This window comes from Eupeodes corollae, chromosome 1 (assembly GCF_945859685.1).
Source record: "Eupeodes corollae chromosome 1, idEupCoro1.1, whole genome shotgun sequence".
In the NCBI taxonomy this organism is placed as follows: Eukaryota; Metazoa; Arthropoda; class Insecta; order Diptera; family Syrphidae; genus Eupeodes; species Eupeodes corollae.
In genome coordinates this window covers 133,244,188-133,269,253 of record NC_079147.1, presented here as the reverse complement: position 1 = coordinate 133,269,253, position 25,066 = coordinate 133,244,188, and the positions used below count along the sequence as shown (strand labels likewise).

General features: G+C 33.2%; 3 protein-coding genes and 1 non-coding gene across 5 annotated transcripts in view; 1 reads left to right on the top strand and 3 right to left on the bottom strand.

The window, feature by feature from the left end:
- Positions 1–2,960: 2,960 nt before the first annotated feature.
- LOC129944788 (uncharacterized) overlaps positions 2,961–25,066 on the bottom strand; it is a 58,358-nt gene continuing 36,252 nt past the window's right edge. Inside the window, exons 5-12 of the mRNA XM_056054454.1 lie at positions 22,618–22,810; positions 22,243–22,411; positions 21,595–21,730; positions 20,873–21,262; positions 20,357–20,671; positions 4,586–4,754; positions 4,289–4,525; positions 2,961–4,233 (exon numbers count right to left, since the gene is read on the bottom strand). Coding sequence (XP_055910429.1) covers positions 3,731–4,233; positions 4,289–4,525; positions 4,586–4,754; positions 20,357–20,671; positions 20,873–21,262; positions 21,595–21,730; positions 22,243–22,411; positions 22,618–22,810 — 2,112 coding nt within the window. The 3' untranslated portion in view covers positions 2,961–3,730. The remainder of the gene's footprint in view (positions 4,234–4,288; positions 4,526–4,585; positions 4,755–20,356; positions 20,672–20,872; positions 21,263–21,594; positions 21,731–22,242; positions 22,412–22,617; positions 22,811–25,066) is intronic.
- Positions 7,107–16,897, top strand: LOC129939942 (HIG1 domain family member 1A, mitochondrial). Of its 2 annotated transcripts, none has more exons than XM_056048135.1 (4): positions 7,107–7,264; positions 7,335–7,424; positions 15,940–16,123; positions 16,276–16,897. In XM_056048135.1, exons 2-4 carry the CDS (start codon positions 7,337–7,339, stop codon positions 16,304–16,306), a joined length of 303 nt encoding a protein of 100 aa, XP_055904110.1. In that variant the 5' UTR covers positions 7,107–7,264; positions 7,335–7,336; the 3' UTR covers positions 16,307–16,897. The 2 variants fall into 2 exon arrangements, with proteins under 2 accessions (XP_055904110.1, XP_055904108.1); XM_056048133.1 differs by having other exon boundaries at positions 7,130–7,264; positions 7,317–7,424.
- On the bottom strand, positions 20,249–23,125 carry LOC129939938 (60S ribosomal protein L3). The gene is made up of 6 exons (XM_056048129.1): positions 23,018–23,125; positions 22,618–22,810; positions 22,243–22,411; positions 21,595–21,730; positions 20,873–21,262; positions 20,249–20,671 (listed from the first exon to the last, which is right to left on the bottom strand). The coding sequence occupies exons 1-6, from the start codon at positions 23,018–23,020 to the stop codon at positions 20,330–20,332; spliced, it is 1,233 nt and encodes a 410-aa protein (XP_055904104.1). The 5' UTR covers positions 23,021–23,125; the 3' UTR covers positions 20,249–20,329.
- On the bottom strand, positions 22,485–22,563 carry LOC129943644 (small nucleolar RNA U43). Its single transcript, XR_008781352.1, has one exon. It is a non-coding gene; the product is annotated as a small nucleolar RNA U43 (small nucleolar RNA).

Here is a 25,066-nt window from a genome sequence, read left to right as displayed (position 1 = left end):
ATCACGTGCCGGTTACTACGTTCGACCTACGATATCTCGTGCTAAATTTTGTTGTTAACGTAAAATAATGGTCTCAGAAAAATATAATCTGTAGAAAAAAAAACTTTTTAAAATATGCTATTTAAATTGGTTTTCGACTAAAAATCAAAAATACAAAGACAGATATTAAAATCAAACATATTGTATCATATTCGAAAATATTGTTGCTAACTTTTAATTATTTTTTTTAATCAACTGACAACTTTTTTTACAAAAAGTACACATAAGGGGGTTTTATTGGGTCAGTTACAGTTACAGTTGGATGTTGCCCTTTTTTTAGGTTGTCCGTTGATTTTTGTTATTGTGCATAACATACAATGCAGGACCGTCTGATAGTTTTTCCGTTAGCATCCTTCGGTTGGTTTGACACGGCAGCCAAAACACAAGCATTTTTTGTTGAAAGCATCCGAACATCTCTGGTACCCGCTTAAGCCCAACGGTACTAATCTCTTTTGTCAACTGTCAATAACTGTCCAACTTTTCCCAGAGTAAATTTTTGTTGAGCACATAAAATGGACACAGTTTGGGACAAGTTGAAAACGGATGAGTGAAATGGTTTTGGCCGGAGGTACGGATATAACATTTAAATTGTTTGAGGGGAGGAATGCAACTGGCTAGATCATGTTTTATAACGTCGATGGTTAAGAGATACAAATTGTTTCAGCTAGACAAAGGTCTCCTATCATTTTTAAAAATCTCTTCCGAATTTTATTCAAGAAAATCAAGTAGGTTATTTGAACATCTGCAAGAATATGAAAATTGTGCTCGAGTTTTGGACGAATAAAGGGTTTATAAATTACAGCATCGGCGGCGGAGAGTTCTAAACACTTAGCAGCGTTTTTGGTGACTTCAAATATGTGCTCACTGAACAATAAATGGTTTGTGGTACACATACCCTAATGCCACTCATGAATATCCTCATTGGAAGACAACATTAAATTCTACATGGCTCTTCATTTCCCATCAGAAAATGCTGTCAAGAATTTAATGACCTTATGATACTCTTTTTTTAACCAGTACAATGCCCTTGTGTTGGACGGTCCCTAACCAGTGAAGAAGAGATACATCAAGAGAGCTTGATATGCATAACAATATTAGACGACTTTGAAAAATCAAGTGCAATAATCTTTTTTTCACTGAGGCGAAATGAAAAGATTTGATCCACTGTTCGGTGAGATAAACCATGACTATACAACCGATCTCTTCAGAACAATAGGTGGAATAATATCCAGGCCAACGGATTTGTTTGTTTAAAGATCTCTTAAGGCTATAGTAACGGTATGAGTACTAAAGAAGATCTCACTGTACAGGATAAAATTCTCTGAATTTATACAATGGTCATACCATATCACTATAAAGGATATTGGTGCTAAGCTATAGCCATGAAAGTTAAACTCCATATGGAAACTGGTTAAAAAATTAAGAACGTGCACATCACAAACAATTTGCCGAAGTTTTTGAGAAAATAGTCAGGAATACAAAAATAATTTAGGTTATAAAAACCACGGCACAAAGCAAAAAGAACCGGTGCTTGTTAAACTTGCGGCACTTTAGCCAAAACCGGTACTTGCAATATCTGCGATGTGTCTTAGCAACAGACGTAATCTATGTATTGTTGCCGCTCTTGGTAACAAAAGACCTTTTGTTAATCCACTCAATATAAAAAACAGTTGATTTCTTGAGATGAATTACAAAACCTAAATTTTAATTTAGTTATAAGAACAATATACATTTTAAATTATAGCTTACAGTGTCTTTCGTAGTATTAATATTCGGCTCACGATAAAGTTTGATTACAATAGCAATAATATAAATCTACAAAATAGTTATCTTAAAACAAATTTTAACAATTAAATTATTAATTAAGAATCTTACAGTTATTAATTGCTCAGGATATTTAACAACAATTTTTAATGAAGGTATAAGCACAGATAATAAATATAAATTTATTATCTGTGGTATAAGATTCAATTATTACTGTCGCTGGTGAATGTTAATGATGGAATGAAATTGAAATTATATGAAATTCGCCATTTTGAATATTTGGCCACCTGTGGGCCTGACATATGACGTTGAAATTAAGCTTGTACCCATAAGGAGATAACTACATTATTTTTGCATGGCCCGTCTCAGGAAGCCTGTTTTCGTGTACACTCCTGGCCAAAAGTGAACAGTTTCCTGTGCTGATTTTAATTTATTTTACAATTTTAACTTTCATACAAATAAAATTGAAGTGCAGTTTACATTAAGATTTCACAAAGTTTGTTCAAATGTAAATATGTAAGTTCATTATTTGGGGAATTGTTTTCAAAATCAAATAAAAACCGCAATCATTTTATAGCATTTGGATAAAAGCATATGAGACTGAAACATACGTAAACTATTATTTCAGGAATAAATTCGAAAGAACCCATTACTTAACTGTAAGGCAATCTCCTACAGAATCAGCCATAAGCCCAATATTTACAATTATTTTAAATGCTTTGAACTTCGAGATAAAAAGTTTTAAAAGCTTAGGGGTCGAACCCAAGACCTCCGGCAACAGGCCAACGCACTAACCATCATGCTACGGGTACTAAAGAAGTATTTACATTTACAATTATTCTTTATCTTCTGTTCTGATAAAGTTCTCTTTCGATAAAAGGAATAATCTGATTACTCACTTGTTTGGTTTTTGATGTAGCCGAACTATTTATTTTTAAAAGCGGAAATCTTTTTAAGGGGAATGCCAAATGAAAACAAGTAGGTATCTCATATTCCCAATTATATTTTTTTAAATTAATCCACTTTGGGGACTGGGCTGCATACTCACTTTTCGCATTTCATTAAATTTTATCAAATTTTAATCCATGTGTTTTTAGATTTAACGTTCAATCATGTATCTTAATAAGAGACCAAAACAATTTTTTAATATTTTGTTTTCTTTTATTATATCAATCAGCAGTAATAATTTAAATAAATTAATAAATAATTAAATATATAGATGGACTAGACATAAAATTATAACTACGATATTATGGAAGACCAAAAAATGAGTCTCGCCAAAATTTGTCTAAGTATGCACAGCTAAAAGTAGACGGTGTCGTTTCATAATAAAATAAATCAATTCCATTGCTAATAAAATAAATAAATAAATTTCGCTAGGTATTGAAAAGTTAAGGGTCATATTATGACCAGTGAATCGAACCTTTGACTCAAAGTTAACTTTGGGGAAACCATTTCAGTCGTGGTATGACAAATATCAAACGACTTTCCATTAGGTTGACAATTTAATTATTTAAGATAATTCAACCGGCGATTCATTAGTCATAATTATAAGGACCTAATAATTATAATGATCTTATTGTTTTGTGTACTTATTTACTAACGCTTATAAATAGTTTTCAATTCTTTGGTTTCTCGTAATATTATGTTTTTGTATGCTATATTTAAATAATGATTAGGTTTTTGTTTAAATTGCCATAAAAAAATAAAAAAAAAAATAAGTCAGTTTTATGCAATGAAATAGTTCTTATTCTAAAAGTAAAGCTCTGTAGTAAATTTAAATAAAAATAAAAATTGTAAATAAAAATAAAAATAGTAGACATGAAAAGCTTTGTGTAAACTATTGAAAAATTGTACTAGGCTTAAAAATAAAATCACAACACATTGTAAAAGCAGGCTTGCAAGTAATCATAAAAATTAATTACATCTAAGATTCAATATTTTGTACTATTTCATGTTTTCGCCTCATATGCGACTTCATATTGTCTTTCCTATTGAACACTTGTGTGCATCCCGAAACTTCACAACTATAGCTCTCTGCATTGTGTTTACTCCGAGTATGCTTGTAGAGTGCATTAGATGATTTAAATTCCATTCGGCATTCTTCACAGAAAAATCCTGCTTCTCCTCGGTGAATCTTTTCATGTTCTCGCATGTAAGAACGCCTCGTAAAGGATTTATCGCAATAATTACACGGATGCAACTTAGTTTCTAAATGTGAATACAAATGTTTGGATAATTGCACAACACTTTCGTTGCATATAGGACAATTTTTGCGATAGACCCCAGTGTGTACCCGCTCATGTTGTTTAAGATTAATCGACTGGCGGAAAAGTTTGCCACAGTTTTCGAATTCGCAACGAAACAGGGGCTTCTCGGAATGTGTGTAAATATGGTCTTTGCAATGATCTTTACGCGTGAATAACTTATCTAAAGAATAAAGTTAAAATATAAACAAGAATATCTTTGTTTTTCCAATACATACTACATATAGGACATGGAAACTTTCCAGACAAGTGAGCATCCCTTAAGTGTTTCTTCAGCCTCTTTTCGGTGGGAAAGTTTTTGTTACATTTATCACAAGTTGCTAGGAAATGCTCGTCTTCAATGTGATTCAGCATAGCAATCTGGCAATCAAACTCTTTCAAACATTTGAAACAAGTGTATCTTAAGGGATTTCCATTTCCGGCGGCGGTGGTTATTTTAACGATAGTGTTTATTTCTACAATAAAAATATTAGATTTAAGATATCATTTAAATGTGATAGATGTTATTTTTTTACCGGAATGTTGTGTTTCCTTGGTTATACACTCCATTTTTATTTCACAATTTGAAAGGAATTTGGAAAGGATAAAGGATACAGGATGCAGGATGCAGGGAGGAACTAGTAATGGAAAAGCAACACAACAAATGTTTACATCGATTTTCCTATTTTGACACTTACATGGTAATCAAGTCACAATGGATATTTATTTGATGGTTAGGCTACAATGGGTAAGACAAACTGTAGGGTTGTATTCACAACACATAAACTCAACTTACATCATAAAATTCGCATGTAACAATTTAATTATTACATTAAAATCATTTTTTTCGACAAAAAGTTTTTAAAAACCCCAAATCTGTTAACAGTGTACATTTCAGGCTTTTGTTTGACATTTTCCATTTTGACAACAATAGTCACATTTGCATTACACAAATGTTTTTTGAGTCAATATTTGGCTTCATTAATAATTTAATAACTAAATAAATTGATAAAAAAAGACTGATTTTCGAGATTATAAGACTCGACCCTGTTTGGCTCCTTTTTTTAAACTTGTATCAAACTCTACAGTTGATGAGTTGATATCAAAATAGAAGTTGAAAGTAAAGTTGAGGATTGTTTTTTGTCACTTGATTTAAACTCAATGGTAAAACTTCAAAAGTTGATACTTAATATCTTTTTGTTATTAAATGAATGACATAGGGCCTTACCAATAATAAATCGATAAACACGCGTTTAGTTATCGTTGAGTTAAATTTTAACAGTGAGTTAATTTGCGTGTGTACTAATAACCAAAATAAACGTTTTTACTAATAAGCATTCTATTACAATATCAACTACATTCTTTGTTAAAAAGACGGAATTGAATTGACATTAGTAAATTTTGCAAACATAAACAAAACAAAAATATTTGGTTAAAATTAAATTATACAATATTTAAATTAGAATTATTGAGAGTTCGAAATAATAAATGGTATACAATTTTTAAGAGATAAAATAACAATTATTTATTAATAACTTTTTAAAAAAGGTACATACGTTGGTTCATGTTTTAAAACTAAATTAAATACTTTTTCTACTTTAAATGCTACAAAGAAATTCACAAAAAAATAAAGTTCAGTCCGTGCTCATAAAAAAAACATAATGCTTCTAAACTAATTTCAAAATAGTACTTATCACTAAATAAAAAAAATACTTCAGTTTGCTAAAACAAAATATTAATGACTCTTGGTATTATTCACTTAGATTTTACAGGCAAGCTATCTACCAATTAAATTCTAATGAAGGAAATAAAGCTAAATTCATTTAAGGGCACAATTCTAGTCCATTGGCAGATAAATTACCCAAAAAATTCAGGTTCTAGTGGATTTGATGAGGGTGATATGTTTTCTTTGGAATATAAACAAATATTTCAAAAACAATTGCAATTCATATCGAGAATATATTCTACTTGTCATCATAATCATCAAGCCATATTGCATCGCAATCAAATTCTGCGGTATCTTCAACAAAATCCATCATTTCGAAGTTGGAACTATACTTCACAATTCCAGTCAAAAATAAGTTTTTTTGGACAAAATTCAAACTTTAAAAAGGGTTTTAACAAAATTAATTTAAAATTACTATTCAATTGTTGAGAAAAATATGTAAAAATTACGTAACTTGTGAGCGTGGCCGAAAATAATATCTCGATACAAAAAAGTTAGTAACTGACCCAGAAATAATGAAATGACTTAAAGAGACTGAGATAGTTTTTAGATAGCGATACAAGAATGTGTAAAGAGACAGAACTACTAAGCCCGTTGATTCCAAACACAGTAGAGCCGAGCCGATTTTGACTTGCTGAAAGTCCAAATGGAAAACCGAACCTTCTCAATTTGTCCACACATTGCGGTTTTTGGATCGGCTCCGGTCCATTTAGCTCAATGGCTCTATCGTATATGGCTAGCTGAAGTGTAAAGTCCAATTTAATTATTTCAAACCATAAATGGTTTATTGTCTACTTTAATATTATTTGTTAATGAGATATCATAGCATATAGATCGATTTCACACAAATTTTAACCTCAACAATAAATTTGATTATTAGTTAGGCCCTTTTAGTTCATCGTGCAGAAGCAATCTTTTTTTTCATAACTTGACTTGATAGTAAGGGTTATTGTTTTTGACCAATTTTCTAGAAAACTTTCCATTTGACTTGATAGTAAGGGAGATTTGTCTTGACTAACTTTCCAATAAAGTCGCCTTCATTGGAAAGCAGCTTTTTATTCGATGACCAATACTATGGATACTAAAAATTTGGCTTATCTTTAAGTTCATTGTGTCGTCAAAATTTTTCGAAAGTTGTGATGAGAAAAAAAACATGAACCTTTAAAATAAATCGTCTTAAAAGAGTTCAATGTGCTTATGATCATTATCAAAATAGAAAATGAAGAACTATTGTGAATCGTTCCAGTTCTTTAAACTCACAAATCATAACAGGGCACAATCACAATAAAATAACATCCCCGTTTTTTGTTTGTCTCTATTTTTGACATTCTCATTTGAACATTTTAATTTCGCAAATTTTCAAAATTATTTTCACATTACAAAAAGTAAGTCCTCCTTTGCATTTGCATATAAAATTATATATGCCCTGTCGAACCCCATTCAAATAGTTTTTTGTTTAACTTTTGTTTAAGACCACAAATAAATTCCAGTAAGTTTCATCCGAATTATTTAATAAGCTTTAAGTATGGAATTTCAAAAAGTGAATTTTATTCCATTAGAAATGAGTTCAAAATCATACTTCGAAGAACCTGAGGATGGTGGTGGAAAACTTGCCAAAAAAGCAAAGGAGTCACCCTTCATGTTAATTGGTAAGTAAAAACTAAGATGAACCAAAATACAAACATTCGCGCGTGTTCGATCAAGATCATGATTAAATGTGCCTGTCACGGGACAAGAAACAATTCGGAAATCGCCCTTGACCTTCGTGACGATAATCATGGTCTCGCTAGTATTTTTTTTTAGCATTTGACACGACGCTTCATCATTATCTAACAATGATGCAATATAGACTAACTAGTCCGAATTGCTCCTTACAAATTATTCTTTTTCATTCTTGCTAACTTTAATAGAAAACACTGGTGAAATAGACTCACGATCGTCTGAATTTTAAACGAGTCTTTATTTCGTAAGCAGCTCAACTGTTTGAGAGATAAAAGCATGTTTAAACTTTATAAGGATGTTTAAAGTTTGTATTATAAGTTAAAATGAAAAAAAAAATGTTTCTTTTGTGCTTGAAAAGCTGAATTTTGTTTATAAAAGTCTAGTTATGTACATATACATATTTATTTAAATTGATTAAATGTCTATAGAGAGTGATTGCGTAAGCAAAATTAGATTTCATGATTCATATCATATTTTGTACTTCGATTTTCTATTCGAACGCACTTTCTAATCATTTTAAAATAAATACCTATGTATATGGGTGTTAAAAAACTGCGTCTTGTTTTACAGATAAATAAAAACAAACCTTTTTGTAACAAATCGCAGAATATCCATGCCTACAGTGTATTAGAATAAAACTCGTACAAAATATTTGCTTTTATAAAAACAAACAAATAAGTAATGTAGAACTACATACTATATTTTAGAAGAGATTTATCAATTTTACAGTTTAAACAGTCACTCGTTAGGTTTTTAAGAAAAACTAAAAAAAAATCTACTGTTAAATTTTAATAATAGTCAAAAACACCTCAATCTTTAAGTTTGCCATATTTAATATCAATTTAAGTAAAATAAAATTTTATTATTAAAGTTGTCGTTACTGAGAGTTTTTTTGAAACACTAAATATTTGAGTCGGCTAGTGCGGATGGATTTGGAATAAGAAATAGTTTCTATCAAACTTGAAGAGTGAACAAAAATACCTCCTTCATATTGCAAAAAATTGTTTAGATCTTTGACAAAAAGGCTAAAGGTTTTAAAAGACAATAAGGGCCTTCTGACTAAGTATGAAATAATTTATTTGGTTCATTTTCTTTTCTTTTTTCTTACCGAATGCATGTTGCACGGCCTTGAGATGAATTTTAAATTGTTTTAAAAAAAAGTTACCTTAAAACAATGTTGAGTTTTGACACTTTCATCATAATATTAATAATTTGAGTTATCATAGGCGTGTTAAAAAAAATAAAAACAATTAAAATAGAATTAGTAAGAAGCAAAATGAATTATAAATGAAAAACTTAGGGGAATTGTACGAGTTCAAATGTGATACACTGTATGTATGTAAATGGATGCATGTATGTGCTTTATTATTTCTCCAAGTTTTTTAATACTTATTTAGGTTGTAAGAATTAAAATCGGGATTGGAATAGGGCTACAATTTTAATTTTAATTACAAATTCATACAAACAATTGAATATCAAATTCACCAAGGTCAAGCCGTACATTTTCGTGTGGCTAAGGCGCTATGAATTTTTAATTTGCTCATGAAAATTTTGATATTTGTTTCACTAGTGAATTTATAATTCGTTGTTTAATCCAACTCTTTTACATGTACCCATATATGGACAATTGTGGCCACATAATTAGAAACGAAATATTGTTAATATTTTCATCAATAAGAATTTTTTTAACCACTTTGTTTTGCTAGTACCGTTAGTCGATAATGGCTGACGTGTGTGTTCCAATTCCAACCATGTGTTTTCCTGAACACGGGAAGTTGTCAAAACGTAGTTATTTTAGGGAATTCATTTAAAGTCGACATTTTTGCTGAACAGAAAATTAGAAACGACAACTAGAATCAGTAAATTTGTTTTAAATTCGACTCGTGCAGTCCAGAACTCCGGAAGCTGATTGTGCAGTGTTTTTCAAAAATGATAATGAGTCAATGAACTCCACAGCTAAAAGACTTAGCTGTGCAAAAAAGATGGTATTTGGAGCCATACAAGTATTTAAAAGAACTGGAAGCTTTGAAACCCTTAAAAGAAAGCCAATTGAACGGAAAATGACGCCAAAAGAAGACAGGCTGATATACAGAATCAGCAAGGCCGATCCTTTCTTGACTTCTGGTAAGATAAAATATATTGTTACGCCCCAAATCGGTCGAGAAGGCGTCGCCTCTTAGAACATGGTCTACACGGATGTCTTGTGTACGTTAGACGTCCTCAGAAAAAAGAATAAGACCCAAAATACACGCTGAAGACCGTGAAACATGGAGGAGGAAACATAATGGCTTGGAGTTCATTTTCTTGGAGTGGTGTTGGCCCATTAGTAAGGATAAACGGTCGAATGGATCAACACGTTTATAAAGGCATACTGGAAATGTCATGGAGCCTTATTCATTTGCACACATGCCCATTAGTAACGTTTTTCAGCAGGACAACGATCCGAAACACACTGCACGTATTGTAAAGCAGTGGTTTGGGGATACAAAAACCAGTGTTTCGGATTGGCCCGCGGAAAGTCCGGATCTGAATTCGATTGAAAACTTATGGGCAGACGTCGGGAGAGGATTAAAATCCAAAAAATCTAAAAATTCGGACGGGTTTTTTCAAAACATTTAAGAGGTCTGGGAGGGTATACAACTATCAAGATGCCGCGCTTTGGTTGAAAGTATGAAAAGCAGGTTGGCTGCGGTTATACAAAGTAAAGGATTCTCTACAAAATATTAATACTTACTTTATGTTAAATTGAAGATTTTTTAAGAAATACCATTTTATATGTTCTGTTTCTAATTGTATGGCCACAGACAATTTGAATTATATACATGTTTATTTTTTATATTTGATATTGTCCAGCTTTTTTCTTGCATTAATTATTTAATGTGTACTCTTAATCATGGGCTATAAATTAAACCTCCTTTTAAACTGAAGACGTTTCTTTTAAAAAAAGTTATGCATACTTATATTAATATATAGGTGTCGTTTTTTAATTGTGTGGCCAACACTGTACATTCGGCCAACTATGCTACTTCAAAAAAAAGGCTAGCGAAATAGAAACGATTTCTTTATTAAAGTAAAACAAATTATGGAACAGTGTACATATTTTTTTTGGTTGTAAAATTTATGAACATTAACATGGCTGTCCATGATGAAAAAGGTCACTCTTAGGCTAGTTTGTAATGAATCTTGAGGCTTCCTCCGAAACGTGAGAGGCTGATTATGCTAATATGATTCAGATCGCTTAGATCGTTATAGAAGAATTCTATATATGTAATTCTCACGTTTTTGAGCTAAAGCAGGGCATGTACGGAGAAGGTGAAGAACTGTGTCCTCCTCTTCCTCGTGTATACAGCTTCTGCAAAAGAATACGCGTGGGGTGCTTTCCTATTATGACACCTATTATCGAGCTTATATGCGATCTGCTAACAGATAGCAAGCACCTTAATCGCTTTAAATCTAGTGTTGGGCAGATGTTTTTTGTGACCTCACACGGTGTTTGCCTTCTTCATAGCGTCTTGCATTAGCAACAGTTTGCAAGTAGCGATTGGTATGCCAATATGTGCCAAAAGTGGTAGGATGGGCTGCACTGTACGGTTCTTGGCTAGTTTATCTGCCTTACAGTTACCTGGAATGTCTCTATGGCCCCGCACCCAGCAAAGGTGAATATTAAACTGTTGTTCCATCTCCATTAGAGATGATCGACAGTTATGGTCTGCTATAGAGTTTGTAGAGACAGAGTCCAGAGATTTGATAGCAGTCTGACCATCTGAGAAGATAAGGATATCACGTTTTCTTTAAGCCAGGACAAGACTTCTTTTATCGCCAATGAGAGACTTAATTTCAGTCGTTCAGAGCACACACTTCTACCAACCTCTTCTTTTGTTTTGAACCATCTGTATAAAAATGGATTGATTCGTCCCAGAAATATCTGGCAGGTATAGAAATCTGGAAGTTTCTGTCGAATTGAAGTTGGGGGATGGTGTAGTGTGTGCTTTGGAACTGATTCTAAATACCTTAGAATTACGGAGTTGCCAATGTTTTTGTTAATCCACAGCGACGAAGCTTTGAGGCGATTAGCAGTGCTTGTAGCTACATATTTGTTGCCCATAAGGAAACTCATATTTATTTTAAATAAACAAAAACAACATTTTAAATTACTATTCAAACCAAGGAAACTAAAACAACTATAATTTCATTTTGCATTTAGTATTTTGTGGCGTATCATTTTGATTTAATTATCGCCTCAAGTCGTCGAAGCATTTAAGAAACCAGTTTTGAACAAACTTCAGGGGGTATTTTTGTCCATTCTTCTTGAAGACCTGTCTTTAGCTCCTGAATATTTCGAAAATCCTTTTGAGCGACTTGACGTCATCCCAAATATGCTCAATTGCATTAAGGTCAGTGGATTGTGCAGGTGTTTTAAGCACATTTTGACAAATATACAACAACCACGACCTTGCTGCGTAAGTTGTATGCTTTAGTCGTTGTCCTGGTAGAAGATGAAATGAACTCTTATACCAAGCTTACTAACTTGGAACCAAATGTTGCTGTAAAATGTTGATGTAGCCCTTTTGATCCATTTTACAACTTCCACTAAGTATAAGTTTCCAACACCAGAACTCGACATACATCCCCATACCATGTGCGACACACTGCCATGTTTCACAGTTGCCCGTGTATGTTTATGATATAATTCTTCATTTGCTTTTCTCCATACAAACATTCGTCCCTCTGATCCATTCAAGTTAAATTTGCTTTCATCCGTGAACAAAACCTATTTTATACATCCGTACAAAAACAATATAAATTCAATAAACGTTATCTTATTCCAGAATGACGTGTCCTTAGGTAAATGTTCCCTAGCAAATTTAAGCCTTTCTTTTGTAATTTTTTCACTAATAAATGGCTTTTTTGGGGTTTCGCGGACATTAAAATCTTGTTTTCGCAGTACTCTTCGGATCGTTTTGCTCACTTCCTTAATCCTAGTCTCCTTTAAAAACACATTTAGAGATTCAGGATAAGAAAGGATTTTCCTTCACTTGCCGAACAAGTAACTATTCTTCGAACATATCCAACTTTTTCCCTTGTCCTTTCCTGCTAACATTTAGTATCCCACCTTCATTTTTGAAACGTGATATTATGTCCTAAACTGTTGAATGGCTCCGTTGGATAATTCTGGCTATTTCTTGAACTGATCTCCGTATAACAGACGTCTGTCTACCTTTCGGGGCCATTTTAAGGTTTAGCGGAAAACTTAAAAAAAAAAACTGAATATGAATCGCAATAGAACATATCCTAAAGCCTGTCATAATTTGACGGAAAAAGTACTGTTACTGAACACTCTACAATGCATCAGTAGCAAGTGTCCGATTATGTGTGGGAGACGGAATATTAGAGTTGTTGTAGTTTTTACTCTACATTGTTTTGTTTATTAATTCTAAATAAGATTTTATTAATAAAAAATAAACTTTAGGGCTTCTATTTAATAAATCAGAGGTAAATTCGTACACCCTCTATACATTTAAATAGATAAATTGCACCGTTAAAATTTTATTTTTTCTGTGTCCGATTAGTCGTGGGGAGTACATATGTTAATTGTATCTGTATTTTTTACAAAACTGGAATGCTTTAGGTTCAAATGCATTGTTTCTTTTGGAAAAAAGTTGTTGACATTAAAAGCTCTAACATGTTCAACAATTCAAAGCAAACATTTTACTGATAGCTATAACCGCGCCCCTAAGAAATATGTTTAGCTCTTTCAAAAAAAATATGTTAGTAATAAATTAAAAGTAAAACCCTAGAAGATAGAAAATTAAACGAACCCAAAATAGATAAAGTAAAGAAGTAACTAGTTGGACATTCTTTGGTACTAGAGGAGGCAAAAAGCGTGTGCGGGTTGCACAACCGCGCTTCAAGAGGCCCTAAAAAGTTTCTACGTGATGAAAACATAAATGTCAGCACTCAACGGATAGTCAATGGATTGTATTTCAGTAAAGTAAAAGTAGACTTATTTGTATATATTTGGAGTTATTTTTGTAGGTTCAATCAAAAAAACACTCTAACACTCATTACTAATTTTGCACATATAAACATAATACATAATAATGTGTAATCAGCAGTGACGGTGCGTCAATAAGACGTTTTAGACAGTGTCTACCCTTCAGATTTGAAACAATACTTTACTCTCTACAGTACCTAAATACATAACTTTAAAAATGATATGCATGGAAAAAAAACAAAAATTTGTACCTAATTATACTAATTCCTATTTTGATTTCATTAAGAATAATATTTCCTATCCCATAGTACCTACTTCTTGTCATTTTTTGTCTAACCCATTTATATGTGTATCTACAATCTACATTCACACCTATTTCTACTTTTATTTATCACTACCTCACATATACCAACATCATGCTATGCTATGATGGATAGCTTGGCTGTGGCTCTACATATATGACTGACTTCTATTAACGAACCTCCCGAACGAACACCAAATACCGAAAGTACGAATGGCACGACACGAGTAAAGACGAAGGCAGTGTCTTTGTTTCCCTTTAAAGTTATATGAAGGGAAAAAGGTTAGCTTCATTCCCAAAAACTAATTTTATATGGAAGCTAGTAGACATAAGTGAATCTGTCTAATCGCTTGTTTGTTTTGAAAGTAAATTCCTAACTCGAATTTTTCATGAAGAGAACGAGTGTCAGTCAGCAGGAGCAGCACAGTGAATGTGATCAACACAGCACGCAGCTAAAGTGGCAGCAGGCAAGTGTTACCACTTCTCAAAAAAAAGTGGAAGTAGATTTTAGGAAAAAAGTGAAGTAGATTGAGAAAAATGGAGGTAGATTTCAAAAATTAACTTTTTCTTAATTATTCTACATATTTTTAGATTATATTATTTCAATAAAAAATAGAAAAAAACGTAATTATTTAAGGCTTCGTATCATATACTTCAAGATGTTAATGTAACATTTCTTAAATTAAATCTTGGTTGTTAGCAACGAAAAAGCAAAGATTGGGATAGTGTTGGTCATATCAAATGACTTTAGGATGTTTTTATTGCAAATGACGAGTTCTTCAAGAAATAGTTATTGGAATCGTAATACAATTTTAGTACATCAACAAACCTTTTATCTTTGTTTTTAGACAACTTGAAAATATCTTTTGATATTGAAAACAAACAATCAAATCCAAAATAAGACTACGGCATAACTTAAAACTGTAACAAACAAAAAAAATAAAATGCCCGACTGGTTCGCATGAACTCTCTCATGTATTCAAAAATGTCTGGTCTAAAACTATTTCCTGTATTAAATTAAAATGTACCTGCAAAAAAGTTTGTTTTCAAAAATGTAAATGCCATTTGATTTCTCAAGAAAAATACAATTTTTTTAAACTTGCGTTTGAAAATAGTTTTTGAATTTTAGTTTAAAAATATTTTTTGGAATATAATTTTGAACTTATTATTAGACAACCGGCATTTCAATTTTGTAAAAAATGATAACCCATTTTCAAGAAATCAAATTTCGAAAAAATAATATTTGTTTTTAAATTAAAAATAAAAACCAATGATATTTTTGGCAGAAAAAAAAGTTTAGTTCTTGAGAAAACTTAAAAACAAAATAACGGTTCTAGCTGGGATGGGATAGCCTTTATATATTTTTATATTGAAAGAAGCTAAACCAAGAACACAAATTTTAGCAAGAATTTAAAAAATCTATCGATTTGTTTTTGAAAAAAATTGAATCATCGATATTGAGCTCTGTCGGAAGAGGTTGCGTCTTACATGTGAATTAAATTATTTTCATTCTGATATTGAACTCTAACAGGACAAGTTAAGGTTGTAAGTTTTTGAGATTGCCAACCTGTATTGCGTAAATCAATACATATTTGTTAAATGGATTTTTCAGGAAATGATGATATTTTTGAGTATATACAAAGTAAAGTTACAAATGTAAAGTTTTCAATGCTACCTATAGAAGATAAGATAACTATTAATTCATTATTACAATGCGAAATAATGAATCAAAATTTGTGTCTACCCAGTCAAATGGACTGCCGCACGTCACTGGTAATCAGTAATTTATCATGCTAACTGACAAAATATTTTAATCAATTATTATAAACAATAACTCACCATTTCTAGAAAGTATTGATCTTCCATACAATAAGCGTTCTTGAAAAACAAAAAAATTGAGCTTAAGAGACTTTGTGATGCTATTATTTTTTAACAATTAATATACCGTTTAAGAGGTATTTTTCAAAAATCTATACCTTTAACGGTGCAGAAAATCAATAGTATTAAGATTTATACTGAAAATCATCTTGACACAAACTTTACCATTGTAATTTTAATAAAACCGTATTTTCAGTTTTTTTTTCGAAAAAAAACTACAACAAATGGACACATGTTTAAAAATGATTGCTTATGATTTGTCTTTCAGGTTTGGCAGGTTTTGTTGCAGCTGGCGCGTGGGGAGCTTACACATACAAGAACCGTGGTACTATGAGTACAAGTGTCTTCCTCATGCAACTCCGTGTAGCAGCTCAAGGTACTGTAGTTGGTGCATTAACTATTGGACTTGCATACGCCATGGCAAAGGAGTACTTATTCGACAAGAAAAAAGAGTAATCATTCTAATTATATTTAATTTATTTATTTTATTCTTTTTATTCGAAAACTATTTATTTTATTATTTTGTTAATGACGGATTTACCGTTATTTTATTCTCATATTGGTCATCGAGTTGTTTTATGTTGTATATTTTTTTTTATTTCAGTTTCCCCATCCAAAAATCAATTGGTCAATAAATAGTATAAGCATTTCATTTTATTTAAAACAAAAATAAACCGCATAGTAAAAACTTTTTGTCTCTTCAAATTAAAAAATAAAACCTTTTAAATTTAAACACAAGTAACACTTATTTATTGTGTTCATAAAAAGTATTTCATAGACAACTTATGTTGAAGATTTAATATATATTCTTTAACTTATTTGGTTTATATCTATGTATGTACAAAATTAACGAGATGTTTTTTCTTTATTAAGCTTAAAAAAAACTAATATTAATTTTGCTAAAGGATAGTCGAAGTAAAACTTTATGTTGTTGTTGGGCGTTTCATTTGCCTGTGATACTAAGTACACAAACTAGTAAATGTTAGTATGTACAAAATGAAATTTAAAAAAAAAAAACAAATATGTATATTTTTTCATTTTATTTATGTTATTAAACAATAAAACTTGAATATATTGCTGTTTAAAAATATCATAATTATTTATGTTAATTTTATCATACATAACTACTGAAAAAACTCAAAGCTAAACAACATTTTATTTTGTGGCTCCAAAGGAAAACCAAAATGTTAATATTTTTAAATAAAGCATGAATGTACATATTAGAATGGTTCTTACTTTTTTCAACGTGGCTATCCAGAAGTATTACCAGTCGCATCCATTTGTAGGAACATTAGAAGGTATTATCATATGTTTATATCTTTTAGTCAATGAAATAAAAAAATTGGAACTGAACTTAAACAAATACCCATGCTTCACAAAATTTCAAAACGCACAATAAATTGTTTTAATTTGTTTATAAGGCGTTATCAATGCAAAGTGTTAGTATGATATTCGATCCTGTTAAAAGGGTACATTAGTTTGTTGTATATTCTTTTTAATTAATTGTGATTTAATTTCACTGCGACTCATTTGAATAGATCTTTAAAAAGTCAATTAAGTTAACCTTGTTTAAAGAGAACTCAATTATCGAAATCATTTCGATTTTTTAAATTTTCGGAGGCAGTGAAGTTTGACTACCTTCGAAAATTTAAAAAATCGAAATGCTAACGATAATTGAGTTCTCTTTAAACAAGGTTAACTTAATTGCCTTAATTTAAGTTTCTTCTTATGTTTGCAAATTCCGTGTGTTTAAAAAAAAGAGCTATCCGAAACGGCTCTAAAGATTTTGATAAAATTTTATAAGTGTATTTTGTAGCTATGGTTAAGTTATTCGCCCCTTATAAGAATTTTTGTATCTTGTTTGTTGGTAACATTCTCTTCCTGCAAAAACTTGTCGTAAGCCGAAAAAATCGAAATATTCTTTAAAACTCGCTTTTCAATTTAATAATTAACCCTTTTACATAAAACATCAAATAAAATTGTGCGTAAAATAAATAGATCACAGAGTAAAAAAAAGTTCAGCTTTTAGTTGAATGAAAAATTATGATTAGCTGTCATTTTGACATACATAAGTGGAATTGACTTGATAGTTAGGGAGATTTTTCTTGGCTAACTTTCCAAAAAAGTTGCTTTAATTGGAAGTTTTTTTTTGGCAGCTGGCCAATTGGATGGTAGAATTTTGCCTTACTTTCAAGTCCCTTATGTCTTCTGAAACCACACATTGGGTAGGTTAAGAAAACATAGTCATAGTGCATTCTTCTGCGCCGTATAGCAGGACGGGAATGATAAGGGTCTTAAATAGCGACACTTTGGTCTTTCGAGAGAGGACTTTACCACTCAATTGCTTTTTTAGCCAAAGAAACGGCGGTTAGCAAGAATTATTCTTCGTTTGATCTCAGTGCTGGTGTTGTTTTTGTGCGTTTACCTCAAATTTACGTCTGTCGATGGTAACGTTTTGACCAAGACGTCGGTGTTGTATGTCCTTTCTTGAGGACAGCATGTACTTTGTTTTGCCCTCATTAACCGTTAAACCCCTCTGCCTCAATAATCACAAAAGCCCCATTGACATCACGCTGAGTTCTTCCGATTATGTCAATGTCTTCAGCATATGCTAGTGATTGGACAGACTTTTGAAATACAGTGCCTCTAAAGCTACCAAGCTCTTCACTATTCTTTCAAGTACGATGTTAAAAAATCCCAGACAGCGCATCACCCTGTCTTAAACCTTTTTGGACATCGAAAGGTTCTGTTAAGTTGTTTCCAACCTTTATGGAGAAGCGTGAATTCTCCATGGTCATCCTGCACAAACGGACGAGTTTGGCAGGGATGTCAAAACTAGACATGGCTCAAACAGCTCGTCCCTGTAGATGCTGTCATATGCGGCCTTGAAATCGATGAAAAGATGGTGGGTGTCGATTTGGTGTTCTTGGGGTTTTTCCAAGGTCTGCAGAATGTGAATATTTGATCGACTGTGGACTTTCCTGTTCTAAAGCCAATCTGATAAGAACTTATCAGGTTGTGGACGATGGGCTATAGACGTTCACATATTACGGCAGAGCAGATTTTGACTGATTCCTCTATAGTTGGTGCAGATTAGAGGGTCTCCTTATTCAGGATCTGGCAAACAAAACTGAGGTTCCATTCATCGGGCATGCTTTCTTCCGACCATATCTTACAGATAAGTTGGTGCATGCTCCTAACAAACTTATCTTCAGCTGCTTTAAAGAGTTCGGCAAAGAGTTGGCTTTCGTCGTCTTTGTTGAATGGCTCATCCTGCCTGACAGCGGTTCGTCGTCTCCGTTATACAGTCTGCAGAAATGGTCCCTCCATATCCTCAGCATTGACTGCGGTTCCACTATGATGTTTCCACTTTCGTCGTTGCAGCCTTCGGTTCTAGGTTTATGTACCTGTGAATTTCGTTTCACCTGTTCATAAAACTTTCGAACCTCATTCCTGCTCTTATACCTCTCAACATCTTCGACCGCACGCTTCTCATGCCCTCTCTTTTTCCTTCTGAGAAGTCGGCGGTCCTCTGGCATCTTGGCAATGTTGCCACAGGTTTTCGATACATTGTGTTGGCGGCAGAGAACTTCGAGAGAGGTTACTTATAACTCGGTCGGAAAAGGATTTGGCGATCTCTGGCGATTGTAGCCGTTGACGTTGTATCTTCTCCTGCTGTTCCTCTATGTTCAGCTTTCAGTTGAATGAAAAAAACATCAAATGTCATTTCACAGAAGTAGATTTCACTTGATAGTCAGGAAGATTTTTCTTGACTTACTTTCCAGTCAACTTTTTATTAAAGCTGCCTTAATTTGGAGGTAATTTTTTGGCAGCTGCCCAATCTGACAAAAAAAACTTGCTTAGATTTCAAGTCCCTTATGTCGCCTGAACCTGCCCATTGTTTGAGTTTTAAATAAAATTGCTTTAATCAATCAACAATCACAGTTCTTGAAGTTAGCTGCCGCAGCTATTTTCGCAACCAAAAAGAAGTTGGAAACGACTTCAATCCAGGACTAGCACAGCCTATCGTAAGCAAAATATTCAGGAAATATTAAACATCCTCGATTAAAAACTGTGCCATCTCTCACATTTTTTGGTCTATTTTCGTTAAGTTGTTACCAAGTTTAGACGACAGAAATTGCCGTAAATTCGAAACGACAAATTAGCGTTGAACGGCTTAACTTATCTCAATTCTCAAATTCGCTTAATTGTTTTCCGATGTGGCTTTCAACGTCTTACGGAATAAAGGTGAATTCAGCGACAGAAGACATCTCGAATAGTCATAAGGACTCATTTTTTTTCTGCAAACTGGATTTAAATTTGCATTTGCATTATAAGTTTTGTTTAATCATACCTTCATTTGTAGACTCGATTAAAAATAAAATTTGCAGCAGGCAAGCTCTAAATACTTGTTCCTAATAAAGAAAAGTACAAACTAGACGAAAAGCATCAGCTATTTTTTTCATTTTTTTTAAAATGCTTAGAACTCAGTCACATTTCAATAAAAAATGTTTAATTATTCTAGCATTTTAAAAGCTAAGAAATTCTTCTAATGTCGACATAAAATTGAAACACAATTTTATTTCTTACAATTTTATTGTTTGTATGGTAAAAAATCCAAAAATTATACTTTGGACAATGTTCTAAAATCTCTACATTTAAATGGTTGGAGCAGCTGTAGTTGCAGCCTGTTCTTCCTTGATGCGGTCCTTCTTGAGTGGTCCCATGAATGCCAATTTGTCGGCGGCAGACTGGAAGCGACCATGACCCATCTTGGACGATGTATCGATGAACTTAAGCTTGATTTGTTCCAAAGCTTTGCGGCTGGTGTGGACCAAAAGTGATTTACGCAAGGTAATAACACGTTTCTTGGAACCAATGCAACATCCCTTAAGCATGACAAAGTCATTGTTAACTTCACCATAATGGGGGAAACCACCCATTGGGGTAATGCTCTTATCGGTCAAATCGTACTCAGTCGATGCATTGTTCTTAATGACCTAAAATGAAAACAAAACGATTTTACATTATTTCTTAGGAACAAAAATTGCTAAATGTTTCTTAATTATAAATATATCAGTCCTATCATTTAAATATCACATAGGTATCAAAAAAGTTCTATTTTTTGGCTCTAGAATCTTTTATCATCAACTTGTCAATAGTAAATACAAAAATTTTCAGTTTGAGAAGCAAAAACCCACCTTGCCATCCTTAGTGTGGATACCAGCTCCAATGCGGTAGATCTTCTTGTTGATCTCGGTACGGTGATGGTAACCCTTCTGACCGGCACGTGCTACAGTGAAGGATACACGACTTGGATGCCAAGCACCAATACAGGCGACCTTACGCAGACCCTTGTGCGTCTTGCGTGGCAATTTCTTTGTGTGCCAACGGCTGGTCACACCCTTGAATCCCTTACCCTTGGTAACACCAACGCAGTCAATAACCTCATCTTGTCCGAAGACCTTTGAGACGGGCACAGCTTGTTCCAAGTGCTCCTTGACCCATTTAACCTTGTCCTCAATTGAACCACCGTTCAATTGGATTTCCATGATGTGAGCCTTCTTTTGGCGTTGCTTGATCAAACGGATCTATTTAAATATAAAATAAAAACATTATTAGCACTTCCGATTACCAGAATCTATGTGAATTGAGAAATTTGTCCGTGATATGGTTTAACTGCCTGGTAATGGCCAGAAAGGCTATAAACAGTTCATGAAATATATCAAGAATCGCCACCCGAAGGGCAATTTGTTCTGCGACGTTGCGGAAGAACTACGCATTGAAGGCATAGCGGCTCCGCCTTTTAGGGCTCTACTCCACAAGTGTTCACTCCGACTCCAAAAGGAGAAGAAATTACTTACAAGCGTTGCAGGTCCAAGGACGTCGCATAGTAGTAAACTAATAAAACAAATATATTTACCTGAGAGTGGGCAATGACACGGATGACCTTGCAATAACGGATCATCTTTCTGAAGTCATTCTCAATGCTCTTCTTACCGACATCATCGGTCCATTTCTTGCTGGCCTTGGTGAAAGCCTTCTTCTTGCTCTTATACCTATGCGTTTAGGAACACGAATAAAGTACATAAGTTGAAGAATTTCCAAAACATGAGACATATTGGCGTAGGTAGTGAACTGCATTTCCGGCCTCAGAATCACAAACTGCTCGATAACAAAATTAAGAGAAAAGAAGCAAACCTCATCGCCACAACCAATTAAGGCTGCAACGAGCGGAGATTCCACTTCCATGCCGTGCTCGCTAGTAGCAAAAATAGTCACTCAATCTCAACGAGATAGGAACTATGCGCTCACACGACTAAATGTTTTAGAAGCCCTCTCATATTGATCGAAGAGCTTTTGTTTTTTTTCATTAGTTTAACAATTTTTAACAAAATGAAACAACTGAGGTTAAGCAAGAATTTACTTTGGGTTCGGATCAGAAGGAAGGCAGCAGAGATGGTATAATGTTGTTATCTTCATAGCTCTCAGATACCATCTATCATCATTCTGAACCCATGGTAAAAATGCAACCGTACTACAACATCCAAAAGTTAATAAGAAAACTTACCAGTTCTTGTAGAAACGACGACGGCATTCTTCAGACAAGTGCTGGGCCCAGACGTTAACGAGGGCACGTAGACCGAATGGAGTTTCAATGTAACCAACAGCTCCTACAACAATCATTGGTGGTGTTTCCAAAACGGTAACAGCCTCAACAACTTCCTTCTTGTTGATCTCTGTAATTAAAAAATTGGAAAACTTTTTACAGAACTGCAATATTGTAGAAGTTAATTTGGATATTATGATTTCTAAATCAGATCGCCCTAGTTGGGTTTAAATCACGGTTTATCATTTGTTTCTAACCATAAATTTTACTTTTTATCATCATTAAAATAAATAAATTAAAGTTATCAGTTTTCTAAGAAAAGTTGTATAAACTTACTTGATCCAGGACGGTCAGCCTCACGTACAATGTGAGTCATACCGGCCTTGTATCCAACAAAGCAAGTTAGATGCACTGGTTTGGAGGCATCATCTTTAGGGAAGGCCTTAACCTTTCCACGGTGTCTAGCTGCACGCTTTTTGGGGTAGAAAGCCATGGAACCATGGCGAGGCGCCGAAAACTTACGATGAGACTACAAATGATAAAGAAATTCCAAAGTAAGCCACGTGTTTTCTAAAATCACATTCAATATGAAAATGGCGAATATGCCGATGTTTGTTTAATTTATATTTAAAAATTGTGAAATTGAATTAATTTACTTTTAAGTATTTAAAGAATATGCTTTAAAGAATAAATAACTTATGCAATTTTATTAACTCAGACTCAAATTCTAACTCACCATAATTAAAAATTATTACAACGCGTCCTATCGACTCAGACGACGATGATAGAAAGACAGATTAGTGACGAAATTTTCAATAAGTCAACTTGATTAGTCGAAAATTTGTTCTTTCCGAAAAATGGTGGGCATATTGTTTCCTGCTTCCATTTTTCGGTGTATGCATAAAATTTGTAAGGTGTGAACACAAATATTGTTATGAGTTGAATAGCTAGATGGCACTAGTAAATAAAAATTAACTTCAGCGAGACACTAGTAATTCTTAAGTAGTTATGGCCAACTCTTTGAAGCGAGTCATATGCTAATAGATTTTCACTTTTTCCAGTTCTTTACTGTTATTTGTCCTTATTACGCTACTTATATTTTGAATTTACATTGTTGTACACTATTAAAGCAACGGAAAAGAGTATGAGAAATATTGAAATCACATAGAGATAGTTGTGACCACCAATGGCATTTCGACGCTAGCAGAGAATGTGATTTTAACTAGAAAGCCTCCAGGGACTTTACTAACTCCAAGTGATTTTAACTTACTACAGTAACTATAAAAACGCAATAATACCCTTGTTTTGTTGGAAAATCTATCATTAGTATAGTAGGAATTTAAAATGAAGTGATTTTAAAGTTAAGTGTGTGTATTATAATTGTGTTATTCAGATGATTTTATGTTCGCGTAGGTATTCGTATATGGGTTTGAGGTTAGTTCAGGTGCATCTTTTGTGTCCGTTTCTTCTTCTTGGTGAATGCATTCATCGTGATATGTGTCGTCCATCATGAAATGGTGCAGAATGCATGCGCTGACAACGAGATTTGTGACCAAACGAATATCTCGTTGTTCAGTGAACTTGAAACCTTCCTTTCAACAAACCGAAGGCATGCTCTACAACAATTCTGGTCACAGAATGAACATAATTAAACGATCGTTGCTGTTCACTTAATCTGAAATTCTTTATATGGTGGCACTAATCAGTTTGTAGCGGCATACACATAATCATCCAAAATTAACGTATTTGCAGGAAATACATAGTTGGTTGTGGTGGCTTAAAGCCTTTTTAAATATCTTAGAACGCCTGAGAACTCTACTATATCGAGTCAAGATGCTGGCTCACCACAGATGATGTCTATGAATTTTGTATCCGTATCGAGAACAGTTTGCAGGATAATTGTGAACTTATGCTTGCGGTTGTAGCAGCACACTTTGTCGGTCTTTGGAGCTGCGATTGTTATGTGGGCGCAATAGACTGCACCCATATAACTTTTCTTTTCTTTTCCTCGAATTTTCGGCAGTCTTCGGTGACAGCATTTCCCAGGGGCCTGAGTCCTGTCCTTTCGATAGCAGCCATTTGCAAACGCGATTAACTACAACCCATGATGAAGACTTAGTTACACCGAAAAGGTTTGCTAACTGTCAAAAGGTTACAGAGCTGCTGATGTACCAAATGTACATACAAACTTCTTTTCAGCACCCTATTTCCTTCATGAAGAGATAAATAATGCTGAGAATAAGATGCTGGAAAAAAATAATGATTAAGCTAAATCTCAATGGAATATAAAATAGCAGAGCTCCCTTATCAGACCCTCTATTGTTGAACGCTGGAATCTGAAGTAGGATTTCTTCTTCTTAACTCAAATATTCAATTTTCATTATGAAGGAATCTACAGTGGCATGCTTATTATCTTCTGTTGAGTCTTCGAGACTAGTATGCTCTTGAAAAAACATTCATGGGATGAACTCATCCCCAGTGCTGGCACTGGACTTGATCAATTCACGCAAAAACTGCAATTGGTAAATGGATTATGGAATATAAATTTCAAGATGTTTTCTTACCATTTCTTCATCAAAATTGTCTATTTAATTAGTTTTTTTTGCTAAGTTAATTTTAAGTTTTGATTTTCACAAAGTTTTCTTCCATTTGTGTTTTATTAATTATTATTCTGACAGATCAACTTTCAGTTGTACCAATTATTAAATACAAAAATCTTTCTACTACCGATGCGTTTTCTTGGGAATTTTCGACTATACTTTTTATAGAATGCCAAAAAATATAT

What these genes read in the sequence shown, in the direction of transcription:
- LOC129939942 (XM_056048133.1), top strand. An exon ending in GTCACCCTTCATGTTAATTG is followed by an intron (nt 7,425 to 15,939) that starts GTAAGTAAAAAC and finishes TTTGTCTTTCAG; the next exon opens with GTTTGGCAGGTTTTGTTGCA. An exon ending in TTATTCGACAAGAAAAAAGA is followed by an intron (nt 16,124 to 16,275) that starts GTAATCATTCTA and finishes TTTTTATTTCAG; the next exon opens with TTTCCCCATCCAAAAATCAA.
- LOC129939938 (XM_056048129.1), bottom strand. An exon ending in CGTCGTTTCTACAAGAACTG is followed by an intron (nt 21,731 to 22,242) that starts GTAAGTTTTCTT and finishes CTAAACGCATAG; the next exon opens with GTATAAGAGCAAGAAGAAGG. An exon ending in TCCACACTAAGGATGGCAAG is followed by an intron (nt 20,672 to 20,872) that starts GTGGGTTTTTGC and finishes TTTTCATTTTAG; the next exon opens with GTCATTAAGAACAATGCATC.